Source organism: Oryx dammah, unplaced genomic scaffold (genome assembly GCF_014754425.2).
Source record: "Oryx dammah isolate SB20612 unplaced genomic scaffold, SCBI_Odam_1.1 HiC_scaffold_18, whole genome shotgun sequence".
Taxonomy (NCBI): domain Eukaryota; kingdom Metazoa; phylum Chordata; class Mammalia; order Artiodactyla; family Bovidae; genus Oryx; species Oryx dammah.
Window position 1 is genome coordinate 43,096,168 of NW_024070202.1, and position 22,146 is coordinate 43,118,313.

Here is a 22,146-nt window from a genome sequence, read left to right on the forward strand (position 1 = left end):
TGGTTGCATATGTGACATTAGTCTAAACCTCTATATCCAGAGATATTCAAGGAGAGCTTTCTTCTTCAAAAATGTCTCTGTGTCCGAAAGATATGTAGCATTACTAGTAGTATATGTCAATGCAGTTTTCAATAATAATAGATAGTATCCTATTTCTGAGGATAAGAGAGATTTAAAATAATTCCCAAGGTTTAGAGCAATACATAGTTAAGAAAATAAGTCATAGTTACTACTGGTATGTTGTACATGGAGCTGCCACAACTTTGATATTATGTAGAGCATTCATAGTGTTTTATTGAGGAGGCAATAAATCTTATACCTAATGTATGATTAAGTGGATGGTATGTTTTCCTTTCTGACCTTAACCCAATCCACTCTATTAGTTGATGTAAAATCTATAAATCTCACATTTCTTTATAATCTATCACATAGGAATCAATGGCCCAATCAAGTAAACTATATCATTTAATTTGCTTGCTTTAGCTCTATGTCTGTATAAAATCACACTTCTGGATTTTATATAATTGAAAATGAATGTAAAGAACCCACAACCTATGCTGATTATGTAAAAATTGGTAAGTGCTATCAGTCAATGAATCCCCTGAATGTTTTTATTGGAAGTACACAGAAAAATCCGTGAGAGTGTTCACACTTGCTAGTAAGTAACTGATACAGTAAAGAAGTGTCTTCAGGAATCTAAAAGTAAATTAATTAAAGGTTGAATCCACAGGGAGTCCCCCTAGCTGTCAAGATTTATTTTCTCCAGTTTGCAGTTAAGAGACACCAGGGAAAAAGAGAAAATATATTCATAAACGTGCACAAGAAGAGAATTCACTTTTTCAGATTCTCACACAGTGACGCATCTGTGTGCAATGCAATGGGCACTGTGGAACTTTCAGCTCATCAAAATCGATCTTAATAGATGACTGGACTGACCATCATCTAGATAGTAATACTTTCTGGTAAGCCAGTGACTTTCTTAAACAATTTACTAAAGTTAGGAAATATTCTAAGGCTAAAGGGAAATGTGCCTTAGAGTTACATTTACCACCAACATCATGCTCTTTTCTTACTGAGGCAAAAGGTGCAACATTCCTTCTTTAAATAGTAGAATTAAAAAAATAAATCCATTGGCACCCCCAGTTGCCATGGTAACAAAATACAAGTGGCTTTCATCTGCTTGCACTGTGTATCAATAATAAGCTAGCCATTTGGGAGCAAATTCATCCTCTTCAGAACATGTCTTTTGAGCACAAGTACTATGTGCTTTCATTAACTCCTGAAGGAAATGTGAGCCATGCACTACTTAATTTAGCAATTATTCAGTAAGTTGTTTTTTAAAGAAATAAACCAATAGGTGATAAAGCAAAGACATAAGTTATTACATTTCCTCCATTTCCATTCCTTTTAATTTTTTTCCTTTGGAAGCGTGGTTAGGAAGACATAATAAAGAATGAATATATAAACTATAATTTGGATAATAAAATTTATTTTGGACATTTCTAAATACCACTTAGGGAAGTACTAACCAAATATAGAAGAGCAACAGAAGAAGGTGAGCTTTAACTTTAGCTGTGTGATGAATCATCTATTATATTTCCTTGTTCATTCTCCCTAGCTTCCACCCTGTTCCTAATGTTGCATGATTGCTTGTTATTACTGTTGAGTCTTGCTTCACTATCATCTTTCTATTCATAGTCTTCTGAGATAGGGAAGTGGCTATAATTATTTTAGCATAAAAATAAGTATCTGCAGGAAATTCAACTTAAACTATTTCTCCATTCTAGATATGAATTACCTTTAACTATAAATTACCTTTGTATAACATTTCATTATATTTCACATTATTTGCCTTATTTTTAGAATTGTATTTCTTTCTGAAAGATGTTCATAGATCACCAATTGCTTTCTCTTTCTTCAGCCAATTGCTTTCTTCTTCTGGCACCAGCTGATTTAACCTCAACTAATACCTCCCCCCCACACACACATAGATCTAAAATCTTCTTTTGTGAGTATTCTTATTGAAGGTCCTGTGCCTGAGGGTAAAAGTAAATGGTCCACTAATCAAGTTTTATGAGCACTTTCACAATTTTCAAGTGATTAAGCAAAGGGTAGAAAACTTCTTGCAATCTAATCAATAGGCTTTATTGGCCTTAAGTGTCTGTCTAACAAAAGCCAGAGGATCCTCATAAATAGTGACTAAATCATTATATCCCACATTTTAGCATGTAATCAAAGGAACTGACTTATTGTACACCCAGACAATAGAAGGGGGCATTAGGTATAAGAACTTTTTCTTCTTAAGAAATTTTAGCATTAATGAAATTAACTCATTTGAAATTGCCATTATAAAGATTCTAAAATAAGATACCATCAATGAAGCTTGTTAGAATTGTATTTTCTTTGCGTATTAATATTACTAAAGAGGAATGCAATTATGTTGCCTTAGTACTCATATTTTTATTTTTATAATACCCTTTTACACCCAATATTTACCTCACTGTATAATAAGAACACTGATGATCAACTAAATGATATTTTAACCCAGAACCACATATCTAAAATATTAAAATAAAAAGCTGATATCCTGAATTTCAATTCTAAGAATTTTTGCCACACAATCCTTCCACTTTCTGCCTTTAAAAATGAAGGGTAATGTGTATATGTGTGTGTGTGTGTGTGTGTGTGTGTCTATGTGTGTGCGCATATACCAGTCATCAGAGTCCACCATGCTCTGTCATACTTATCAACCTTACAAAAATAGCCTTGAAACTTCAAAATACTTATTGGACACCAGTGTATAAACTAGACCAAGCACATGCACTAAGTGAAGTTTCTCTCTAAGACTTTAGTGATTCCTTTTAAAATATAGTCAGGCTCCTTGTGGATCTTCTGCTGACTCCCACAGGTCCCTGCTGCTGCTGCTGCTAAGTCGCTTCAGTCATGTCTGACTCTGTGTGACCCCATAGACGGCAGCCCACCAGGCTCCCCTGTCCCTGGGATTCTCCAGGCAAGAACACTGGAGTGGGTTGCCATTTCCTTCTCCAATGCATGAAAGTGAAAAGGGAAAGTGAAGTCGCTCAGTTGTGTCCGACTCTTAGCGACTGCATGGACTGCAGCCTACCAGGCTCCTCCTTCCATGGGATTTTCCAGGCAAGAGTACTGGAGTGGGGTGCCATTGCCTTCTCCCCAACAGGTTCCTCGCCAAACTCAATTCACCCCTCTGGGGGCTTGCAGCCCACATATTGCAAGTCTCTGCTTCCTTTCAGGTCCTATACAGTCTTTCTAGTCAAACTTTTGCTCTGTATTGTCTAAACAAATGGTTAAAAATCTCAGTAATTTACTCATTAAATAGGCCATAGATGCCAATGCCTTGATTTATGGTCATTTAACCCTTTTATAAAATATTATGTAACTTAGAAAAAATGTTTTATGTGTTTATTCTCTGTCTTTTCTTGTTAGAATGTAAGTTTCTTTTCTATTCTGTCATTTTCTATTCCTCAATGATATATAACAGGTATCCTGAATAGTGTTTGGCACATAAGTGCTCAGTCAATAATTTGTGGCAAGAATTCATGGGGAAAAGCAACTATCCTTGATGTCATCTCTGTTCTTTCAGAGTACTTAATGTATAATTTTTTCTGAGTGCCTGGAATTTTCCAGACATTAAGTTCTTTATCCTCATGCGAAGAGTTGATTCACTGGAAAAGACTCTGATGCTGGGAGGAATTGGGGGCAGGAGGAGAAGGGACAACAGAGGATGAGATGGCTGGATGGCATCACTGACTCGATGGACGTGAGTCTGAGTGAACTCCGGGAGTTGGTGATGGACAGGGAGGCCTGGCGTGCTGCGATTCATGGGGTCGCAAAGAGTCGGACACAACTGAGCGACTGAACTGACGGATTATTTCATTTGTTCTTCAAATTAACTACTTAAAGTTGCTACTGGTATTATTCCTACTATATTATTCCGAGAGTTTATAGAGATAAAAACCTTCCTCGATATATTACTGACAGCACACGGTAGCGCATCAACAAGCTCAGGCCGTTTGACTCCATGGCTCATATTCCCATCTACTATAGCATATGCTTTAGAGTTAGTTTCTATCTTGTCTAAGCCAAAGAGTAATTCTAATGGTGGAAAATTTGGGCTAAAATGAAAGGAGACTGACACTTGGTAGGCCAGAAATGAAGATATTTCTGATGCGGAAAATTCTGTATTATGTCCTCTCACATGTTCCATCAAGGCAAATCCCTCTCAAGAGACTCTGGAACCTGGCACACCATGAGAGCTGCCTTTATTGATAATGAGCTTTTTCTGACTGTTTTTAAATTGTAGCATTTTCCTCTCTTTACTTTTTTCAGTCAAATTTCTTGACTACAGATTGGGTAGATAAACTCTTTGAAGAGGCTGTGATCAACTTCGTCCTCTACTATGGCTAATCAGGTAGTTCAATGATAAACTGAAAGGGAGAGACAAGCACCCTAGTGACATGGGCATTGTTTGGTCCAGGAGGGAGGTCTTTGAAGCAGAGATACTACAGGATAGAAGGATGACATTGTAGAGTTATAGGGCATGGAATTTGCCAACTATTTGGAGATCTAATAGGAGAGTGAAAGAGACCTGAAAGGTGACACTTAGTGAAAGTTTCAGGGCATGCCTGACTCGAAAAATGGTGGTGACATTAACAAGATGAGCAGGATGGAAATATGCATTCATTATGCTATTTTCCTGAAATCCTGAGTCAAATTTGCCTCTCGTGAGGGTAGCATAGACATTTTTATACATGCAAAGTCTCAAAAAATGTAGCTCCCATACAACTTTTGATGAAATATTTCTGACTTTGTGCTCTGCCAAAATGAGGGAACGAACTACAAAAAGAAATATGAGATCTGGGGAAAAGGGGATAAAACAGAGGGAAGAGGCGAAGTAAATCCCCAGGATGGTGGCAAATGGTGCTCCCAGGATGACTGCTGTGTAGTAGATGACCATAGTCCACATTGAAACAGGTCAGATGTCTCTAGGAGAAGTGTCTTCAATTGGTTAAACATGACAAAATATTAAATATTCTTGTATGTTCTGAGAGATTTGTTTATCCAAGGAAAAGAGAATTAATTAATTGAAATATTGATCAATATGTGGAAATGTAGAAATCGAAATATTCAATCTAGAGTGAAAATATATAAGGAAGGAAAATTAATCAGTGCAGCACATAGTTCTGCTGGGAATAGATTTACATAGTATTGTTATAGTAAATGTTAAATAGTAACCTAATGCAAGTCTGTTCTACTGGAAGAATGGGAGGAGGAAAAAAGAAGGAAGTGATATGAAGAAATATGGGCAAAAAGAGCTAAAATCTTCATTTGCTTTACCAAGAAATCAGTAGTTTCCTGTGACTCATATGGTAAAGTATGTCTGCAATGTGGGAGACCTGGATTCGATCCCTCGGTCAGGAAGATCCCCTGGAGAAGGGAATGGCAACTTACTCCAATATTCTTTCCTGGGGAATCCCTTGGACAGGGGAGCCTGGTGGGCTATAGTCCATGGGGTCGCAAAGAGTTGGACACGACTGAGCAACTGACACTTTCACAACAGTGACTAAAATAAAAACAAGAACCATCATAAGTTAATTATTCAAAGATATTGAGGTAAAACAGAAATAAGCTAAAAGAGTTAAAAGTGTCTGGATAAAATGGAAAAGTGTGTTGGAGAGGGGTGATAAAAGTCTTCATTAAAATTAAAAGCTTGTACACTTGTAGAATAACAAACCTTGTAGAAGTATAGAGTCTTTAAAATATATGTGTAGCTTTGATAAAACATAAAAACTAGACTTTGAGAGAAAACAGAAGAGATTAGTCTTGATAAGATGGATGGATGATTAGAATTAAGGATGAAAATAATGCAGATGAAGGAGGTAGAAATTAGGAAACTTTAAGAAATTTTAATTCAGAATATCTATTTCATCACTGGAGAGAATGAGCTAATGTCTTCTGCTGAAAGTTGAAGCCTTTGGGTATTTGAAAATGGTGGGGTGGTGTCAGAGAAGGAAGGAGATACTTATTAAAAGGATTTCCATGCATCAGTAGAATCAAGCTAACATTAGAAGGGGGAGGGAAGAGGAATGAGCTGGGAATTTGGTGTTGGTAAATGCAAGCTATTACATTTAGAACAGATAAACAACAAAGTCTTTATGTATACCACAGGGAACTATATCCAATCTCCTGAGATAAAATATAATGAAAAAGAATATTTTCAAGAAAGCATGTATATATGTATAAAACTGAGTCAACTTTGCTGTACAGCAGAGATTGGCACAACTTCATTAATTAACTATACTTCAGATTATAAAAATGAATGAAAAAAACTTGTCAAGAAAAAAAAAAAACTAACATTAAAAAGCCTCAACCTGTAGGGTACATTGTCAATGAAAGCTCATGGTTTTCTACAGCAGCTGTTCAGTTCCATTCAGTTCAGTCACTCATTCGTGTCCAACTCTTTGTGACCCCATGAATTGCATCACACCAGGCCTCCCTGTCCATCACCAACTCCCAGAGTTCACTCAGACTCACGTCCATCGAGTCAGTGATGCCATCCAGCCATCTCATCCTCTGTCGTCCCCTTCTCCTCCTGCCCCCAATCCCTCCCAGCATCAGAGTCTTTTCCAATGAGTCAGCTCTTTGCATGAGGTGACCAAAGTACTGGAGCTTCAGCTTTAGCATCATTCCCTCCAAAGAAATCCCAGGGCTGATCTCCTTCAGAATGGATTGGTTGGATCTCCTTGCAGTCCAAGGGACTCTCAAGAGTCTTCTCCAATACCACAGTTCAAAAGCATCAATTCTTCAGTGCTCAGCCTTCTTCACAGTCCAACTCACACATCCATACATGACCACAGGAAAAACCATAGCCTTGACTAGATGGACCTTTGTTGGCAAAGTAATGTCTCTGCTTTTGAATATGCTATCTAGGTTGGTCACAACTTTTCTTCCAAGGAGTAAGCGTCTTTTAATTTCATGGCTGCACTCACAATCTGCAGTGATTTTGGAGCCCAAAAAAACAAAGTCTGACACTGTTTCCACTGTTTCTCCATCTATTTCCCATGAAGTGATGGGACCCGATGCCTTGATCTTTGTTTTCTGAATGTTGAGTTTTAAGCCAACCTTTTCGCTCTCCTCTTTCACTTTCATCAAGAGGCTTTTTAGTTCCTCTTCACTTTCTGCCATAAGGGTGGTGTCATCTGCATATCTGAGGTGATTGATATTTCTCCCGGTAATCTTGATTCCAGCTTGTGCTCCTTCCAGCCCAGGATTTCTCATGATGTACTCTACATATAAGTTAAATAAGCAGGGTGACAATATACAGCCTTGATATACTCCTTTTCCTATTTGGAACCAGTCTGTTGTTCCATGTCCAGTTCTAACTGTTGCTTCCTGACCTGCATATAGGTTTCTCAAGAGGCAGGTCAGGGGGTCTGGTATTCCCATCTCTTTCAGAATTTTCCACAGTCTATTGTGATCCACACAGTCAAAGGCTTTGGCATAGTCAATCAAGCAGAAATAGATGTTTTTCTGTAACGCTCTTGCTTTTTTTTGATGATCCAGTGGATGTTGGCCATTTGATCTCTGGTTCCTCTGCCTTTTCTAAAACCAGCTTGAACATCAGGAAGTTCACGGTTCATGTATTGCTGAAGCCTGGCTTGGAGAATTTTGAACATTACTAGTGTGTGTGTGTGTGTGTGTAATTGTGCAGTAGTTTGAGCATTCTTTGGCATTGTCTTTCTTTGGGATTGGAATGAAAACTGAGCTTTTCCAGTCCTGTGGCCACTGCTGAGTTTTCCAAATTTGCTGGCATATTGAGGGCAGCACTTTCACAGCATCATCTTCCAGGATTTGAAATAGCTCTACTGGAATTCCGTCACCTCCACTAGCTGTGTTCATAGTGATGCTTTCTAAGGCCCACTTAACTTCACATTCCAGGATGTCTGGCTCTAGGTGAGTGATCAAACCATTGTGATTACCTGAGTCATGAAGATCTTTTTTGTACAGTTCTTCTGTGTATTCTTGCCACCCCTTCTTAATATCTTCTGCTTCTGTTAGGTCCCTACCATTTCTGTCCTTTATTGAGGCTATCTTTGCATGAAATGTTCCCTTGGTATCTCTAATTTTCTTGAAGAGATCTCTAGTCTTTCCCATTCTGTTGTTTTCCTCTATTTCTTTGCATTGATAGCTGAGGAAGGCTTTCTTATCTCTTCTTGCTATTCTTTGGAACTCTGCATTCAGATGCTTATCTCTTTCCTTTTCTCCTTTGCTTTTTGCTTCGCTTCTTTTCACAGCTATTTGTAAGGCTTCCTCAGACAGCCATTTTGCTTTTTTGCATTTTTTTTCCATGGGGATGGTCTTGATCCCTGTCTCTTGTACAATGACACAAACCTCCATCCATAGTTCATCAGGCACTCTATCTTTCAGATCTAGTCCCTTAAATCTATTTCTCACTTCCACTGTGTAATCATAAGGGATTTGATTTAGGTCATACTGAATGGTCTAGTGGTTTTCCCTACTTTCTTCAATTTAAGTCTGAATTTGGCGATAAGGAGTTCATGATCTTAGCCACAGTCAGCTCCTGGTGGTGTTTTTGTTGACTGTATAGAGCTTCTCCATCTTTGGCTGCAAAAAATATGATCAATCTGATTTTAGTGTTGACCATCTGGTGATGTCCATGTGTAGAGTCTTCTCTTGTGTTGTTGGAAGTGGGTGTTTGCTATGACCAGTGCATTTTCTTGGCAAAACTCTATTAGTCTTTGCCCTGCTTCATTCCATATTCCAAAGCCAAATTTCCCTGCTACTCCAGTCTGTTTCTTGACTTCCTCCTTTTGTAGTCTATGAATTAAATAGCTGATAGAGAACTTGGAGGTGTATTAAGCTATGGGAAATGTTGATGATGAACTAAAGGAAAGAAGACATTTCAGATCCCCAGTCCTTTAGGAGATAGAAAAGCAAGTGAAGTCAAATATGAGGAACATCAGGAAAAGTAAGAAAGATCAGGAGACTAGAGGCTGTAATTAGAAAGAAGAACAGAACGAGAGAAAAGAGTAGGAGACTGATGACAAAGATGAGAATTGCAGCATTTAAGACTGTACTGTAGAACTTCATCAAGAAGAGTGAAGTGGGCGGGCCCCCAGTCCTAATAGGCAGCCAGCATCAGGCAGGTCAACAGCAACAGGTGACAATGATGCGGTCACAGGCAGAATCCCTGAGGCAAGAACTCTGTCACATTGGCCTGATGTGCAAGGTATAGATGGAAAACCAACCGGTAAACCAAAGTACTAATGGTCTTTCCAAGAAGAGCACAGCCCCACACATGTTCACTAGAATTCAGTGAGGCAACTCATGCTAGTCAAGTCAGCAGCCCTCCAAATTGCCCTCAAGCTTGTGGGCAATGCTTACATTATGCTAGCAGCACATTACTGCACTGCAAGCATTTAATTAGTCCAAGTGTGTAGCTTCTGAAACATGCAGATAAATTAGGAAAGAAAATTGAAATTTTGTTACGTGATTTTTCTTAATGATTAGAGTGTGTTCTAAATAAATAGGAAAACAAATTGATTGCCAAAAACCGTGTTAATGGGCTTTTAATTCACAAGGGTTAAGCACATAAAAAGTCAGTATATTGAAAGTTAAGGTTCTCATAGAAACATTGATTTGACAACATTATGCATACTAGGTGTGGGAGGTTTGTATTTTATAACATAAAAGCAGTAGTGAATATTATAAAATATTAAAAAAGTACAGTTAAAATAACAAATTCAGGGGGAAATCATTAAACATGATTATGAGGAAAAATTGTTTTGCAACCCTCAAAGAAGGTTGTAAAATTTAATTTTAGAACATAATGCCTTCAAACTTTAAAAAAATATTGCCAGTGGAAATTAATAATTTTTTACCCAACATGAATTTTCCAACACATTGCATATTCTGACATTAGTTTATGCCTCTCATTTGTCATCTAGATTTGACCCTAATATACTAAAAGAAGAACTGATTGGCCATTGGATGGCCTAGTTGATAAAGATTTTGGAGAGTGAAAATAACTTTAAGGATTTGAAATATTAATACTTTTTCTAGTATATAGAGAATGTGGACGATAGCTTACATGTCAATAAGCCTGCAAGTGTACTAGTACTTTGTTTACATATTTGTTGCAGGAAGGAGGACCCCTTCTAGGGCCTGAAACTGGGCTCTTGTCTAACACTCGGAAATGAATTGTCCGAGGAGACACATGTGTTGACAAAGCAAGAGATTTTATTGGGAAAGGGCACCCGGGTGGAGAGCAGTAGTGTAAGGGAAACCAGGAGAACTGCTCTGCCCCGTGGCTTGCAGTCTGGGGTTTTATGGTGATGGAATTAGTTTCTGGGTGGTCTTTGGCCAGTCACTCTAATTCAGAGTCTTTCCTGGTGGCGCATGCATTGCTTAGCCAAGATGGATGCTAGCGAGAGGGATTCTGGGAAGTGGACGGACACGCAGTGTCTCCTTTCAACCTTTCCTGAACTCTTCCAGTTGGCGGTAGCTTATTAGTTCTGTATTCCTTATCAGGATCTCCTGTCATAAAACAACTCATGCAAATAGTTACTATGGTGCCTGGCCAGGGTGGGCGGTTTCAATCAGTGTGCTTCCCCTAACATATTTGCCTTCTATGTATGTGTGCATACTATTTGCATGTATGCCTTATGGAAATTCCAATCAGACTATGCAAAATGTCTTATGTAGGTAGCATTGAAAAAGGAACAAAGACACTTAAAGCTTTCTCAGGAAAGGAAGTGTTCTGGGAAACAAATCCACAGCCTTGATATGTCTCACTTTTGGTTCTCACCTCACAAGCTGGACAGAGATCTCGGAACCTGACTTCTCCACCGGAGGTATACTGAGCAATAGGATTGAGTTCCTGTGGCTGTTTACTCTATAGACGATATACAGAAAACAAGAGTGGTGGACCCTTGCAATGACCCCTGGGAGGGTATCACCTCCCAACTTAATTAGAATTAAAGGCAAGAATGAAGGAAGAAAAATGACTATGTTACTAATATAATACTGATTTAATTATAGTCATTTCTCAATTCTAATTAGTATTTAGTTTTTTTATTCTAAGTAATAATAAAGATTTTCTGATCCTTGAAATCAGCCATTATTTGTTACAAAATAATTTTTAACAAATGACAGCACCTTCCCCCCACAAAGGAGCAGATGATGAAAATATAAAAGTTAATTGACATTTTGCTAACATTTCTATTTTCCATTATATTTTATGTCATAGCAAAGCAGTCTACAGAACAATAGAGGTCTTTTCATGGAAGCGAGATATGTAAATTCCTGAGCTAGCAGACTGCTGGCCCAGTATTCAAACCACCTCTTCACAGAGGGCACAATGGTCTGCATTTTTCACTGAAAAATCTATGCAGCCACATTCCATGACGATGAGCCCTTTATAAACTTGAAGAAAAATGCTTTGTATGTTTCCTTTAATCTTAACCCCCTGCTATTTTCTGTTTCCAAACAAACAGAAGGACAAATGCAAACTGCCAACTCACAGGATGTACAAACAAGTGTTATTGAATATTCAAGAGTATGGTGGTATTTCTAAAATTCAGCAACAAATCACTTAGAGTCTTTCTTTTGTTTTCCTTATTTAGGCACCACAAGGCCACATAAGGAGGGTGAGGTCCCTGGAGTGGACTATATTTTCATCACTGTTGAAGATTTTATGGAATTGGAGAAAAGTGGTGCTCTCCTAGAAAGTGGGACTTATGAAGGTAAGCAGAGCTGTACTGCTGAATTTATTTCTTGTTGCATCACATTTTTCTCTTTTGACTGAAATGCATTAGAACACCACATTACTAAATTGCTATTGTTTTGGTTTGAGACCTTTCATGAGGTCACTTTAGAAGAATATTTTGCAAAGAAAATTTAAAATATATCTGGGTAAATTCTTCTCTTGAGATGCCAATAGAAATATAGATGTATATTCCCACTGTAACGTTGTGTTACGGATATCCTGAGGGTAAATTGTGATCTTCAGCTAAAGTATCTTCATCTTTAGGTAGCATCTAAAGGACCACAGTGGAGAAGGCAATGGCACCCCACTCCAGTACTCTTGCCTGGAAAATCCCATGGACGGAGGAGCCTGGTAGGCTGCAGTCCATGGGGTCGCTAAGAGTAGGACACGACTGAGCAACTTCACTTTCACTTTTCACTTTCATGCATTGGAGAAGGAAATGGAACCCACTCCAGTGTTCTTTCTCTCTCTCTGTCTCTCTTTTTAATTTTTAATTTTTATTATTATTTATTATTATTATTTTTTTTACTTTACAATATTGTATTGGTTTTGCCATACATCAACATGAATCCGCCACAGGTGTACACATATTCCCAATCCAGTGTTCTTGCCTGGAGAATCCCAGGGATGGGGAAGTCTGGTGGGGTGCCATCTATGGGGTTGCACAGAGTCGGACACAACTGAAGTGACTTAGCAGCAAAGGACCACAGGGCTTGAGTTCCACAGTCCTGTAACTACTTCTGTGCAGTTTTCTCCAGTTACTTCACTTCACTTGCCTTCACTGGCCTCTCGTAGAAAATGATGGTGTAGGAAAAAATATGAACTGTGGATGAAGTCCAAAGCTCTACCACAAGTTTCCCTGCATGCCTGTGTCAAACATGAATGAATGAATCTAAAACCTTGAATGTGGGAATTACCTTTTAGTAGAAAAAGCACTATAACGTAAGCCAAGATCTGCTTCAGTTCCCAACCTGGCTTTACTCCTTACCCACTGTGAACATTAAGTAACCCAGGTCGTGTCTGTGAAGCTCAGTAGTCTTACCTGTAAAAGGATAATGACAGCATTGAAAAATACAAATAAATAACAACATAATTCCTTGTGTATGTTTAAGTAACATCTACGGGCATGTAATAGTTTATGTCTAATGAAATTACAGATCTGTGTCCAAACAGTGAGATTTTACTGGAGCTAGAAAGCAGTAGAAAATAATACTTTTATTCTTATACCACAGTATTGTATATGGAAACTTTGCTTATATGTACTAAGAGGTCCAAAGATGAATCTGGTCTTACTGAACTATAATTAATAGTGTGTGATACTAAAAACAAAACTCACATGCATTGCTGCTTAACCCATCAAATATCAGAGGTCTACAGTGAGCAACTAGGTTTGTAACAGTTTGTTCACTTTTTTCCTCCTTCATTTACTTGTAAATGTCCAGTGGACTATAGTTATTTAAGAACTCAGTATTTTTAAGTTGTCAGAAGTATTATATTCTTGTTTTGCCTCACACTTCTATGGCTATTTAGGCTGAGACATGTGCCTAAGTTATAGCTCAGATATTAAGCTACTTATTGCCATGTTCATAGGAAATAAGCAGAAATACCTAGGAAAAGAAAATGACATTATATTTGAATATTGTTTCTTTTTCTTGTCAAAAATGAATGATAGTGAAGATTGAAAATATTATATAATTTATTTTTATTCAAGTATAGTTGATTTAGAATATTACATTAGTTTCAGGTTTACAGCATGATTCAATATTCTTATAGATTATACTCCATTGAGAGTTATTACAAGGTGATGGGTACAATTCCCTATGCTATACAATATATTCTTGTTGCTTATCTATTTTATACATAGCAGTTAAATAAAAAGCTATGCTGATCATATAAGATGCCTTAAAGTATACATGAAAAATGCCTGTATAAATCATAGAAAATAATGATATCATATAAGTCAGAGTAAATTAACAATGAATTTTGTAGTATATTTTCCTGTGGACTTTGCAACATCATTCATTAGTTTCTATGTCTGCCAATAATAACACCTTGTATTTAGTTACCATATTTATGTAGCAAAGAACCTATGCCTTAACAACCAAGATCATTCCAAGAGTAGTATGGTTAACAAATATGGCTTATACTTTTGTTTTGTTAAGGATTGTATTAGCTATATAGAAGGTAAAAAATTAAATCAAATGTTCATATTAAACTTCTTGTATTTTCATGATTAACTAGATACCATGGAGTTTAATATCAATATTTTAGAATTAAAGCATAGCTTAAATTTTAGATTTCAGCTAAATTTTGAGGGAAATATCCTGAAACCATACAAACATAACTAAGTTTTGTTATGATTTAGGGTGGATTGTCCTGAATCTTCTTCAGACATTTTATTAGCACTGAGAGCAAAGTTGGCTAAATTGTTGCCAAATTGTTAATCACCTCCAGGTTCATAGAGCTGATTTTTGAATAATGAGGCTGATTTACGCATATGACTTCAGAGAATCAGGGCTATTATTTATAAAAACACATTGTGTACTTGGATAAATAAGAATCTCTTTTCTTAGGTCATATAACCATCTGGGTGGACATGAATGGAGCATTCTCCAATCTCAAAATCTTCAGATTTTCCTATAGTTACAGCTGAGAAATCAATAGAATTGGCATTCTAATAAAAATCACTCCTATTCCTTCAGGATTAATCACAAGCTCCAAACTCAGAGCTACCAGCGTTATTTGTGTTATTAATGTGTTACCCATCATGGACGCCTAGGGAATGCCTTTTCTGCTGTTGGTTCTTTCAGAATCTACTACGTAGCAATCATGTTCTACTCAACTAGATAAAGACAGACCTCAGAGCTTTTATATTTATCAAACTTTCTTGTATCACTTTTTTGTAAGTTTTATTTAATAAAATGCCAGTTTTCCTGTTGTATGTTCTCCCTTCCGTACTATTTGGGCCATTCTTCTTCTTCTTCCTTGCTAGACCATTCTCATGCCTTCTCATGCCTACTCTTCACAGCTCTCAGCCAGACAAGAAAATTCACTTCTGATATCTGTGAATCCACTAAAGAACTTAGAAAGAAATTGAGTTCCTCTCAGCTCAGACCTGTTAACTATATGGGATTCTTAAGACTGATATATGTATATACTTTTGTCTTGTTGTCAGTAATTCTAATTTGACAAATTCTAGAATCTGTTCTTTGATTAGAAACTAGATTTTAGTTTTGCCTCTTAGATATTGGCTCAAAGTTCTTGCTCCAGAGGAATAATTCTATTATAATCAAAGGCTGCAAGAAAAGCTTTAATATGCTTGTACCATCATCTGCAGTTAGGCCACATAGCATGAGACAGCATTTTAGCAGATCCTTAAAGTTTTTTTCTGCATCACCAGCCCCCCCATCTAGTATGAGCAACTTCTTTCAGTTTGTTATACAACAGCTGCCAAATGGCCTTGCTTGTAAATGGCCCAGAGGACTTAACTCTAATGGAACATCAGGTGTTGGTAAAGACTCTTCCATGACTTGGATGATCTCATCTTCATCTTTTCATATTCACTCAGGTTGAAAATTAAATTAATATGGCAAGGCCTGGTTTCAGCCTGACATAACCTCAAGTAACAGGAGATAACACCATGAACCTTCATATCAGGACTGAAGATATAGGCTTCATGTGAAACATAGATCACAGAGTTCTGTGGATGAATGCAGGCAGGTTTTTTGGGATTAAGGTCATCTGTGGGTATAAATGAGATACTGACAGGTAGAATTAAGTAAGTACATTTGATAGTCTAAAGGTTATGTACTTTACAAAAGGAAGCAATAGCCCTTGAGAACTGTCCAAAGTGCTGAATTACCCAGGTATCTAAATCCATGAATCCTGCCTGACTTACTTCCAGTGTTTGGAATGCTGCATTCATGGTTTCACTGGCCACTCACACTGCCTCAGCCTGCATTCTAAATGTCATCATTAACTAAACCCATGTCAGTTGAACTGCACCTAAACAATAATTTAATTTATCAAGGGAGATTATCCATGGTCATGTTCCAGAGCAGCAGTTCTAATGTTGAATATTGTATTTTGCTGTTCTGCTTTTAAAATGAAGCAAAGCTATTTTTCTATCTATTGAAGAAACCACTGGTCTTAAAGTTTTTCTTTAAATGGACATAAGCTTGATTCCTTCCATTTTTAAGAGGACCAAATCAAACTCAGAAAGTTATTAGGGCATCTGACAGAATATAGTGAAAATACGACACTCACCTTCACCTTCATGCTGTGGTTTCTCCTAATCATGGTATATGGACTTGCTGTTGTTCAGCTGCTCAGTTGTGTCTGGCTATTTGTGACACCATGGACTGTCACGTGCTGGCTTCCCTGTCCTTCATTATCTCCCAGAGTCTGCCCAAACTCATGCCCATTGAGTCAGTGATGTCATCCAACCATCTCATCCTCTGTTGTCCGCCTCTTCTCCTACCCTCAATCTTCCCCAGCATCAGGGACTTTCCCTACGAGGCGGCTCTTGATATGAGGTAATCAAAGTATTGAAGCTTCGGCTTCAGCATCAGTCCTTTCAATGAATATTCAGGGTTCATTTCCTTCAGGATTAACTAGTTTGATCTCCTTATTGTCCAAGGGACTCTCAAGAGTTTTCTCCAGCACCACAGTTCAAAAGCATCAATTCTGCAGCATTCAGCCTTCTTTGTGGTATAATCCGCATATCCATTCATGACTACTGGAAAAACCATAGCTTTGATTATACAGACCTTTGTCAGAAAATTGATGCCTGTGCTTTTCAATATGCTGTCTAGGTTTGTCATAGCTTTTCTTCTAAGGAGCAAGCATCTTTTAATTTCATTACTCCAGTCTCCATCCACAGTGATTTCAGAGCCCAAGAAAATAAAGTCTGTCACTGTTTCCATTGTCTCTCCATCTACTTGCCATGAAGAGATGGGACCAGATGCCATGACTTTAGTTTTTTGAATGTTAAGTTTTAAGCCAGCTTTTTCACTCTCTTTCACCATTATCAATAGGCTCTTTAGTTCCTTTTCTGTTTCTGCCACTAGGTTGGTGTCATCTGGATATCTGAGGTTACTGATATTTCTCCTCAGTTCAGTTCAGTTGCTCAGTCGTGTCCGACTCTTTGCAACCCCATGAATCGCAGCATGCCAGGCCTTCTTGTCCATCACCAACTTCCGGAGTTCACTCAAACTCACGTCCATCGAGTCGGTGATGCCATCCAGCCATCTCATCCTCTGTCGTCCCCTTCTTTTCCTGCCCTCAATCCCTCTCAGCATCAGGGTCTTTTCCAATGAGTCAACTCTTCACATGAGGTGGCCAAAGTACTGGAGTTTCAGCTTTAGCATCATTCCTTCCAAAGAACACCCAGGACCGATCTCCCTTAGAATGGACTGGTTGGATCTCCTTGCAGTCCAAGGGACTGTCAAGAGTCTTCTCCAACACCACAGTTCAAAAGCATCAATTCTTCGGCACTCAGCTTTCTTCACAGTCCAACTCTCACATCCATACATGAACAGTGGAAAAACCATTTCCCCTGGCAATGTTGATTCCAGCTTGTGCTTCATCCAGCCCAGCATTTTACATGATATACTCTGCATAGAAGTTAAATAAGCATAGTGACAATATACAGCTTTGCTCTACTCCTTTCCCAATTTGGAACCAGTCTGTTGTTCAATGTCCAGTTCTAACTTTTGCTTTTTGATCCGTATACAGGTTTCTCAGGAGGCAGGTAAGGTGGTCTGGTATTTCCATCTCTTTAAGATTTTCCACAGTTTGTTGTGATCCACACAGTCAAAAACTTTAGAGTAGTCAATGCAGCAGAAATAGATGTTTTTCTGGAATTCTCTTGCTTTCTCTGTAATCCAGCAGATGTTGGCAATATGACCTCTGGTTCCTCTTCATTTAAACAGCACACCTAGTTTCTTAAACATTTTTACTACAAGGATTCTGAAAATCAATTTTTTCCTAGCATTTGTACATAAATGAGTGCTATTCTTCCTGATATATCACATATCACTCTATAAAATTTAAGTATTAAGGATGAATAATTTTCTAGAAAAATAAGCCAGTCACGCCTATGATGAGTGAGATACAATAAATTTTACATAAAATCATTCAATTTCACTAATTAAAGTCCACATCCACTTCTTTTAGCATTAGCATTAGCTGCTGCTGCTGCTGCTGCTGCTGCTAAGTCGCTTCAGTTGTGTCCAACTCTGTGAAAACCCATAGATGGCAGCCCATCAGGCTCCCCATCCCTGAGATTGATTCTCCAGGCAAGAACACTGGAGTGGGTTGCCATTTCCTTCTCCAATGCATGAAAGTGAAAAGTGAAAGTGAAGTTGCTCAGTTGTGTCTAACTCTTTGTGACCCCATGGACTGCAGCCCACCAGGCTCCTCTGTCCATGAGATTTTCCAGGCAAGAGTACTGGAGTGGGGTGCCATTGCCTTCTCTGTTAGCATTAGCTAGGTACCTGTATTATTGAAATTTGATCCTCTGTTTCCAGTCAAGATAGCATTGGTGTCTGAAGGATACTCAATCCAATGAAAAATCATTATTGGTAATATAAACAATCTTCAGAAAAGCCATTCTTCTATAAATCCAACCTTCTATCCACTGAAATGTAAATATTTCCTGAAGAGCAGATCAATGCTAAGATTGTTGTCATTCCAGTATACCAAAGAGAGAGAAAATTCATTTTTTTCTCTTTCCTTTATATTCTGTTACAAGAGAAAATTTTTACTATGTAAATAATAACCCCCAAAGCAACAGTAGATTCTTGGAGCTTGCAGTTAAAAGGATCCAGCTGTTATTACATATTGTAACTTTTTTTCTTTTGAACATATTGTAACTTTTTTTTTTTCTTTTCTTTCTCTTGACAATTTTCCTATTGTGGAAGATTCTAAGCCATGCATTTTTGTGTTCACTTTAGGAACATTAAACATTTGCACATAAGGTTCACTACATGTTTATTTGACCAGTAAAGGAAGAACACATTTAGTGAAGTTTTACACCCCTTTGAGATCTTATAATGCCAGAGGTTTTTTGTAAGTGATTCAATTTGTGTTCAAAGCTGTTTACAGAGAGTATATGATTTTTGCATGCTGCTTTGCTCCTGTGTAAGGTACCAAGACTGGAAGTGTTATTGTGCATTAAAATGTGATAAAATTCTCTTTTGGTTTGAGACTTTTATAAGCCCAGTCTTTTCAAAAATATATAATGTGAATGCCTACTTCTAAGTATTCTTTTTTTCCCAAGAGGGAGTACATGGGACAAACCAATAAATTAATTAACTAATTTAATATTATTATATAAATTATAACTTAAAAATGAAGTCATAGAAAATAAAATGACCTGTTTATTATTAATATTGCCTAAACTACAGTATTAACCAGTTTCCATGTTGATTCTATATGTTTTTGTTCAATGTAGATGAAAGGATCAGGACCAACCTTTTTTGGAGTACATTATTAAAATAAAGCCAGTAATAATGGACATAAGACTTGCTTCTTTGACTCTCCTACAACCCACAATGATATTATCCAAAACTGTGATATTTGGGGTTTACTTAGAGTCCCTCAAGCAGCTTCCCTGGTAGCTCAGAGGTTAAAGTGTCTGCCTGCAATGCGGGAGACCGGGGTTTGATCCCTGGGTGGGAAGATTCCCCTGGAGAAGGAAATGGCAACCCACTCCGGTATTCTTGCCTGGAGAATCCCATGGACGGAGGAGCCTGGTGGGCTACAGTCCACTGGGTCACAAAGAGTCGGACACGACTGAGCGACTTCACTTCACTTCCTCAAGCTTACGTTTTTAATTACAATGATTTTCTAACTCCTGTACACATCTCTTATAAATTTTTATCTGAAACAAATTGAGATTTCATATGAAGTAAATATCATGACATTCATATAGTGGGAAGGAAAAAATGCCTGACTTTAAATTTTTTACTTGTGTTTCTCTCCACTACTTAAACAAGCAGGACCTATTTGCCTTTGCCGATTGGGTAAATAGTTTCAAGACCCCTTTGAGTTCTTTTTCTGAGTGGGCACAAAATGGATAACAATATTGATAATAACTATTTTGTAATGTTTAGGTGTATATTGATACATATTGAAAGATATTTCCTGTATCTTACAATTCTATGACTATCAGAAACAGTGTTAAGTGAAAATGTTAGTTGCTCAGACATGTCTGACTCTTTGCAACCCTATGGACTCTAGCCTGCCACGCTCTACTATCCATGGGATTCTCTAGGCAAGAATACTGGGATGGGTTGCCATTTCCTCCTCCAGGGGATCTTCCTGACCCAGGGATAGAACCCTGGTCTCCTACGTTGAAGGCAGCTTCTTTACCATCTGAGTCACCAGGAAATGCCAAAGACAGTACATTTACTCATTCCATAACATCATTATTGATCAAAGTGATTACAACAGTCTTCTACATGAGAGTTCATGTTCCTCTAAAATAACATCAATATAGTGATGACCAGTGGCTCTTGTCATTAGTCTTATATTAGACATAAACATCTTCCTAAAGGAGAAGTTTTATTTATTCCAGTTATTCTGTGATGCCCTGATGTCCCTTTCCTGTCAAGCTTTTTTCAAACACTTCTTTCATACATTATTTGAAAACTATAACCTGTCATCCTACTTTACAAAAGCCAGTTTTGTATGTGAATTTCAAATCTGAAAAATAAAACTTTCTGAGACATCCTTTCTTATATTTTCCATGTTTCTAATGTAAGAGATAGTAGGGTCTACAATCTGATTAACCATAGATTTGTTATTTCAGGGGGAATGAAAATCATTAAAATAGGAAAGGCTGTGCGTGCTCTAATTTTTGTTACTAAATACTTTATTTCAGAACAATGATTTCAATCTCTAACAAAGTTACAATAGATGTAGATGGTTTTATGAATTGTTTTTATAAATTCCCATTCAGACTGTATATAAAACAATATCTGAAACTTTGAGGCTTCCATTGATCATGCTGCAAAATAGACAGATATATTGAGTGCTTTGACTAAATATTAGTCAAACTGTGACTGAAGTGCCTGTGGGAGTGCGTAGTTGCTCAGATGTGCCAACTCTTTGCAAAGTTTAGACCTTAGCCTGCCAGGCTCCTCTGTCCATGGGATTTTTCAGGCAAGAATATTGGAGTGGGTTGCCGTTTTCCTCCTCCAGAGGATCTTCCCCACCCAGGGATAGTACCCACATCTCCTGTGTCCCCTGTATTGCTGGCTAAAGCTTCTTTACCGGCTAAACCATCATTTCTCAAAAAATACCCTTTTGTCCCTATATTTGAAAACAGTCATGCTGTGTAAGATTCATTCCATACAAAAGTTCTTCCTTATCCAAGACTTTAAACTCTGGCAATTATGGAAAATTATTCATAAGATCAGGTTAAAATTTAATATGCTGAAGCAGTGAGTCTCTCTCTATACACTTATCAGCTCTCTTAGATCTATTATGAGGTGTATATGTATATATATAACAAACAAATAAGATAAAGTTCAAGTAGTCAACATATCTTGTCTACATGGGAATTTTTTCATTAAAGTTTATTCTTAAATACTCTAAAATATGAATTTTTAAGGCCTGATTGAAAAATTGATAGTTGTTATTAATTATAATAAAATATAAAATTTTACTCATGCTATCTTCAGCCTATTGAGGAGGGCATGGCAACCCATTCCAATATTCTTGCCTGGAGAATGGACAGAGGAGCCTGGAGGGCTACAGTCCATGGGGTCACAAAGAGTTGGACACAATTGAAGTGACTTAGCATGCATGTCTTTAGCTTATTTGCTATGCTGGCCTCCTTTCTGTTCCTCAAATAGAACAAGCACATTCTCACTTATTTGGGATCTTGAATTTGCCATTTCATTCTCCTAGACTATTTGTTTTCAAAACACCCACAGCTATCCCTTTTTCTTATTCATGATATTCAACTAAGAATCTTCAGAAAACTCTTACCTGACAACCTTATCCAAAATAACACCTGCTGACATTCTTTGTTCCCATCCTCTGATTATTTTCTTTATTGTACTGACTATAACTAAAAATACATCCTATGTCCATTTGTTTATTTGATTATTCTCAGTATCCACCCATTTGAATGTCAACTCCTCAAGAGGTTAAATAATTTGTTTGGATTACTGCTAATTATGCTTAGTATGGTTTCTGGCACTTAGGAAGCACTCAGTATAAGTTGAATGAATACCTAGGTTCCTTCCTCCAAGAAAGCAATGGGAATCCCTTAATTCCTACCTACAAGTTCAAACAGAATTGAAACTCTG

The 22,146-nt window shown here is 37.5% G+C and overlaps 1 protein-coding gene across 1 annotated transcript in view; it reads left to right on the plus strand.

The window, feature by feature from the left end:
- MAGI2 (membrane associated guanylate kinase, WW and PDZ domain containing 2) overlaps positions 1-22,146 on the plus strand; it is a 1,493,747-nt gene that overhangs the window by 828,195 nt on the left and 643,406 nt on the right. Inside the window, exon 3 of the mRNA XM_040260742.1 lies at positions 11,682-11,801. Coding sequence (XP_040116676.1) covers positions 11,682-11,801 — 120 coding nt within the window. The remainder of the gene's footprint in view (positions 1-11,681; positions 11,802-22,146) is intronic.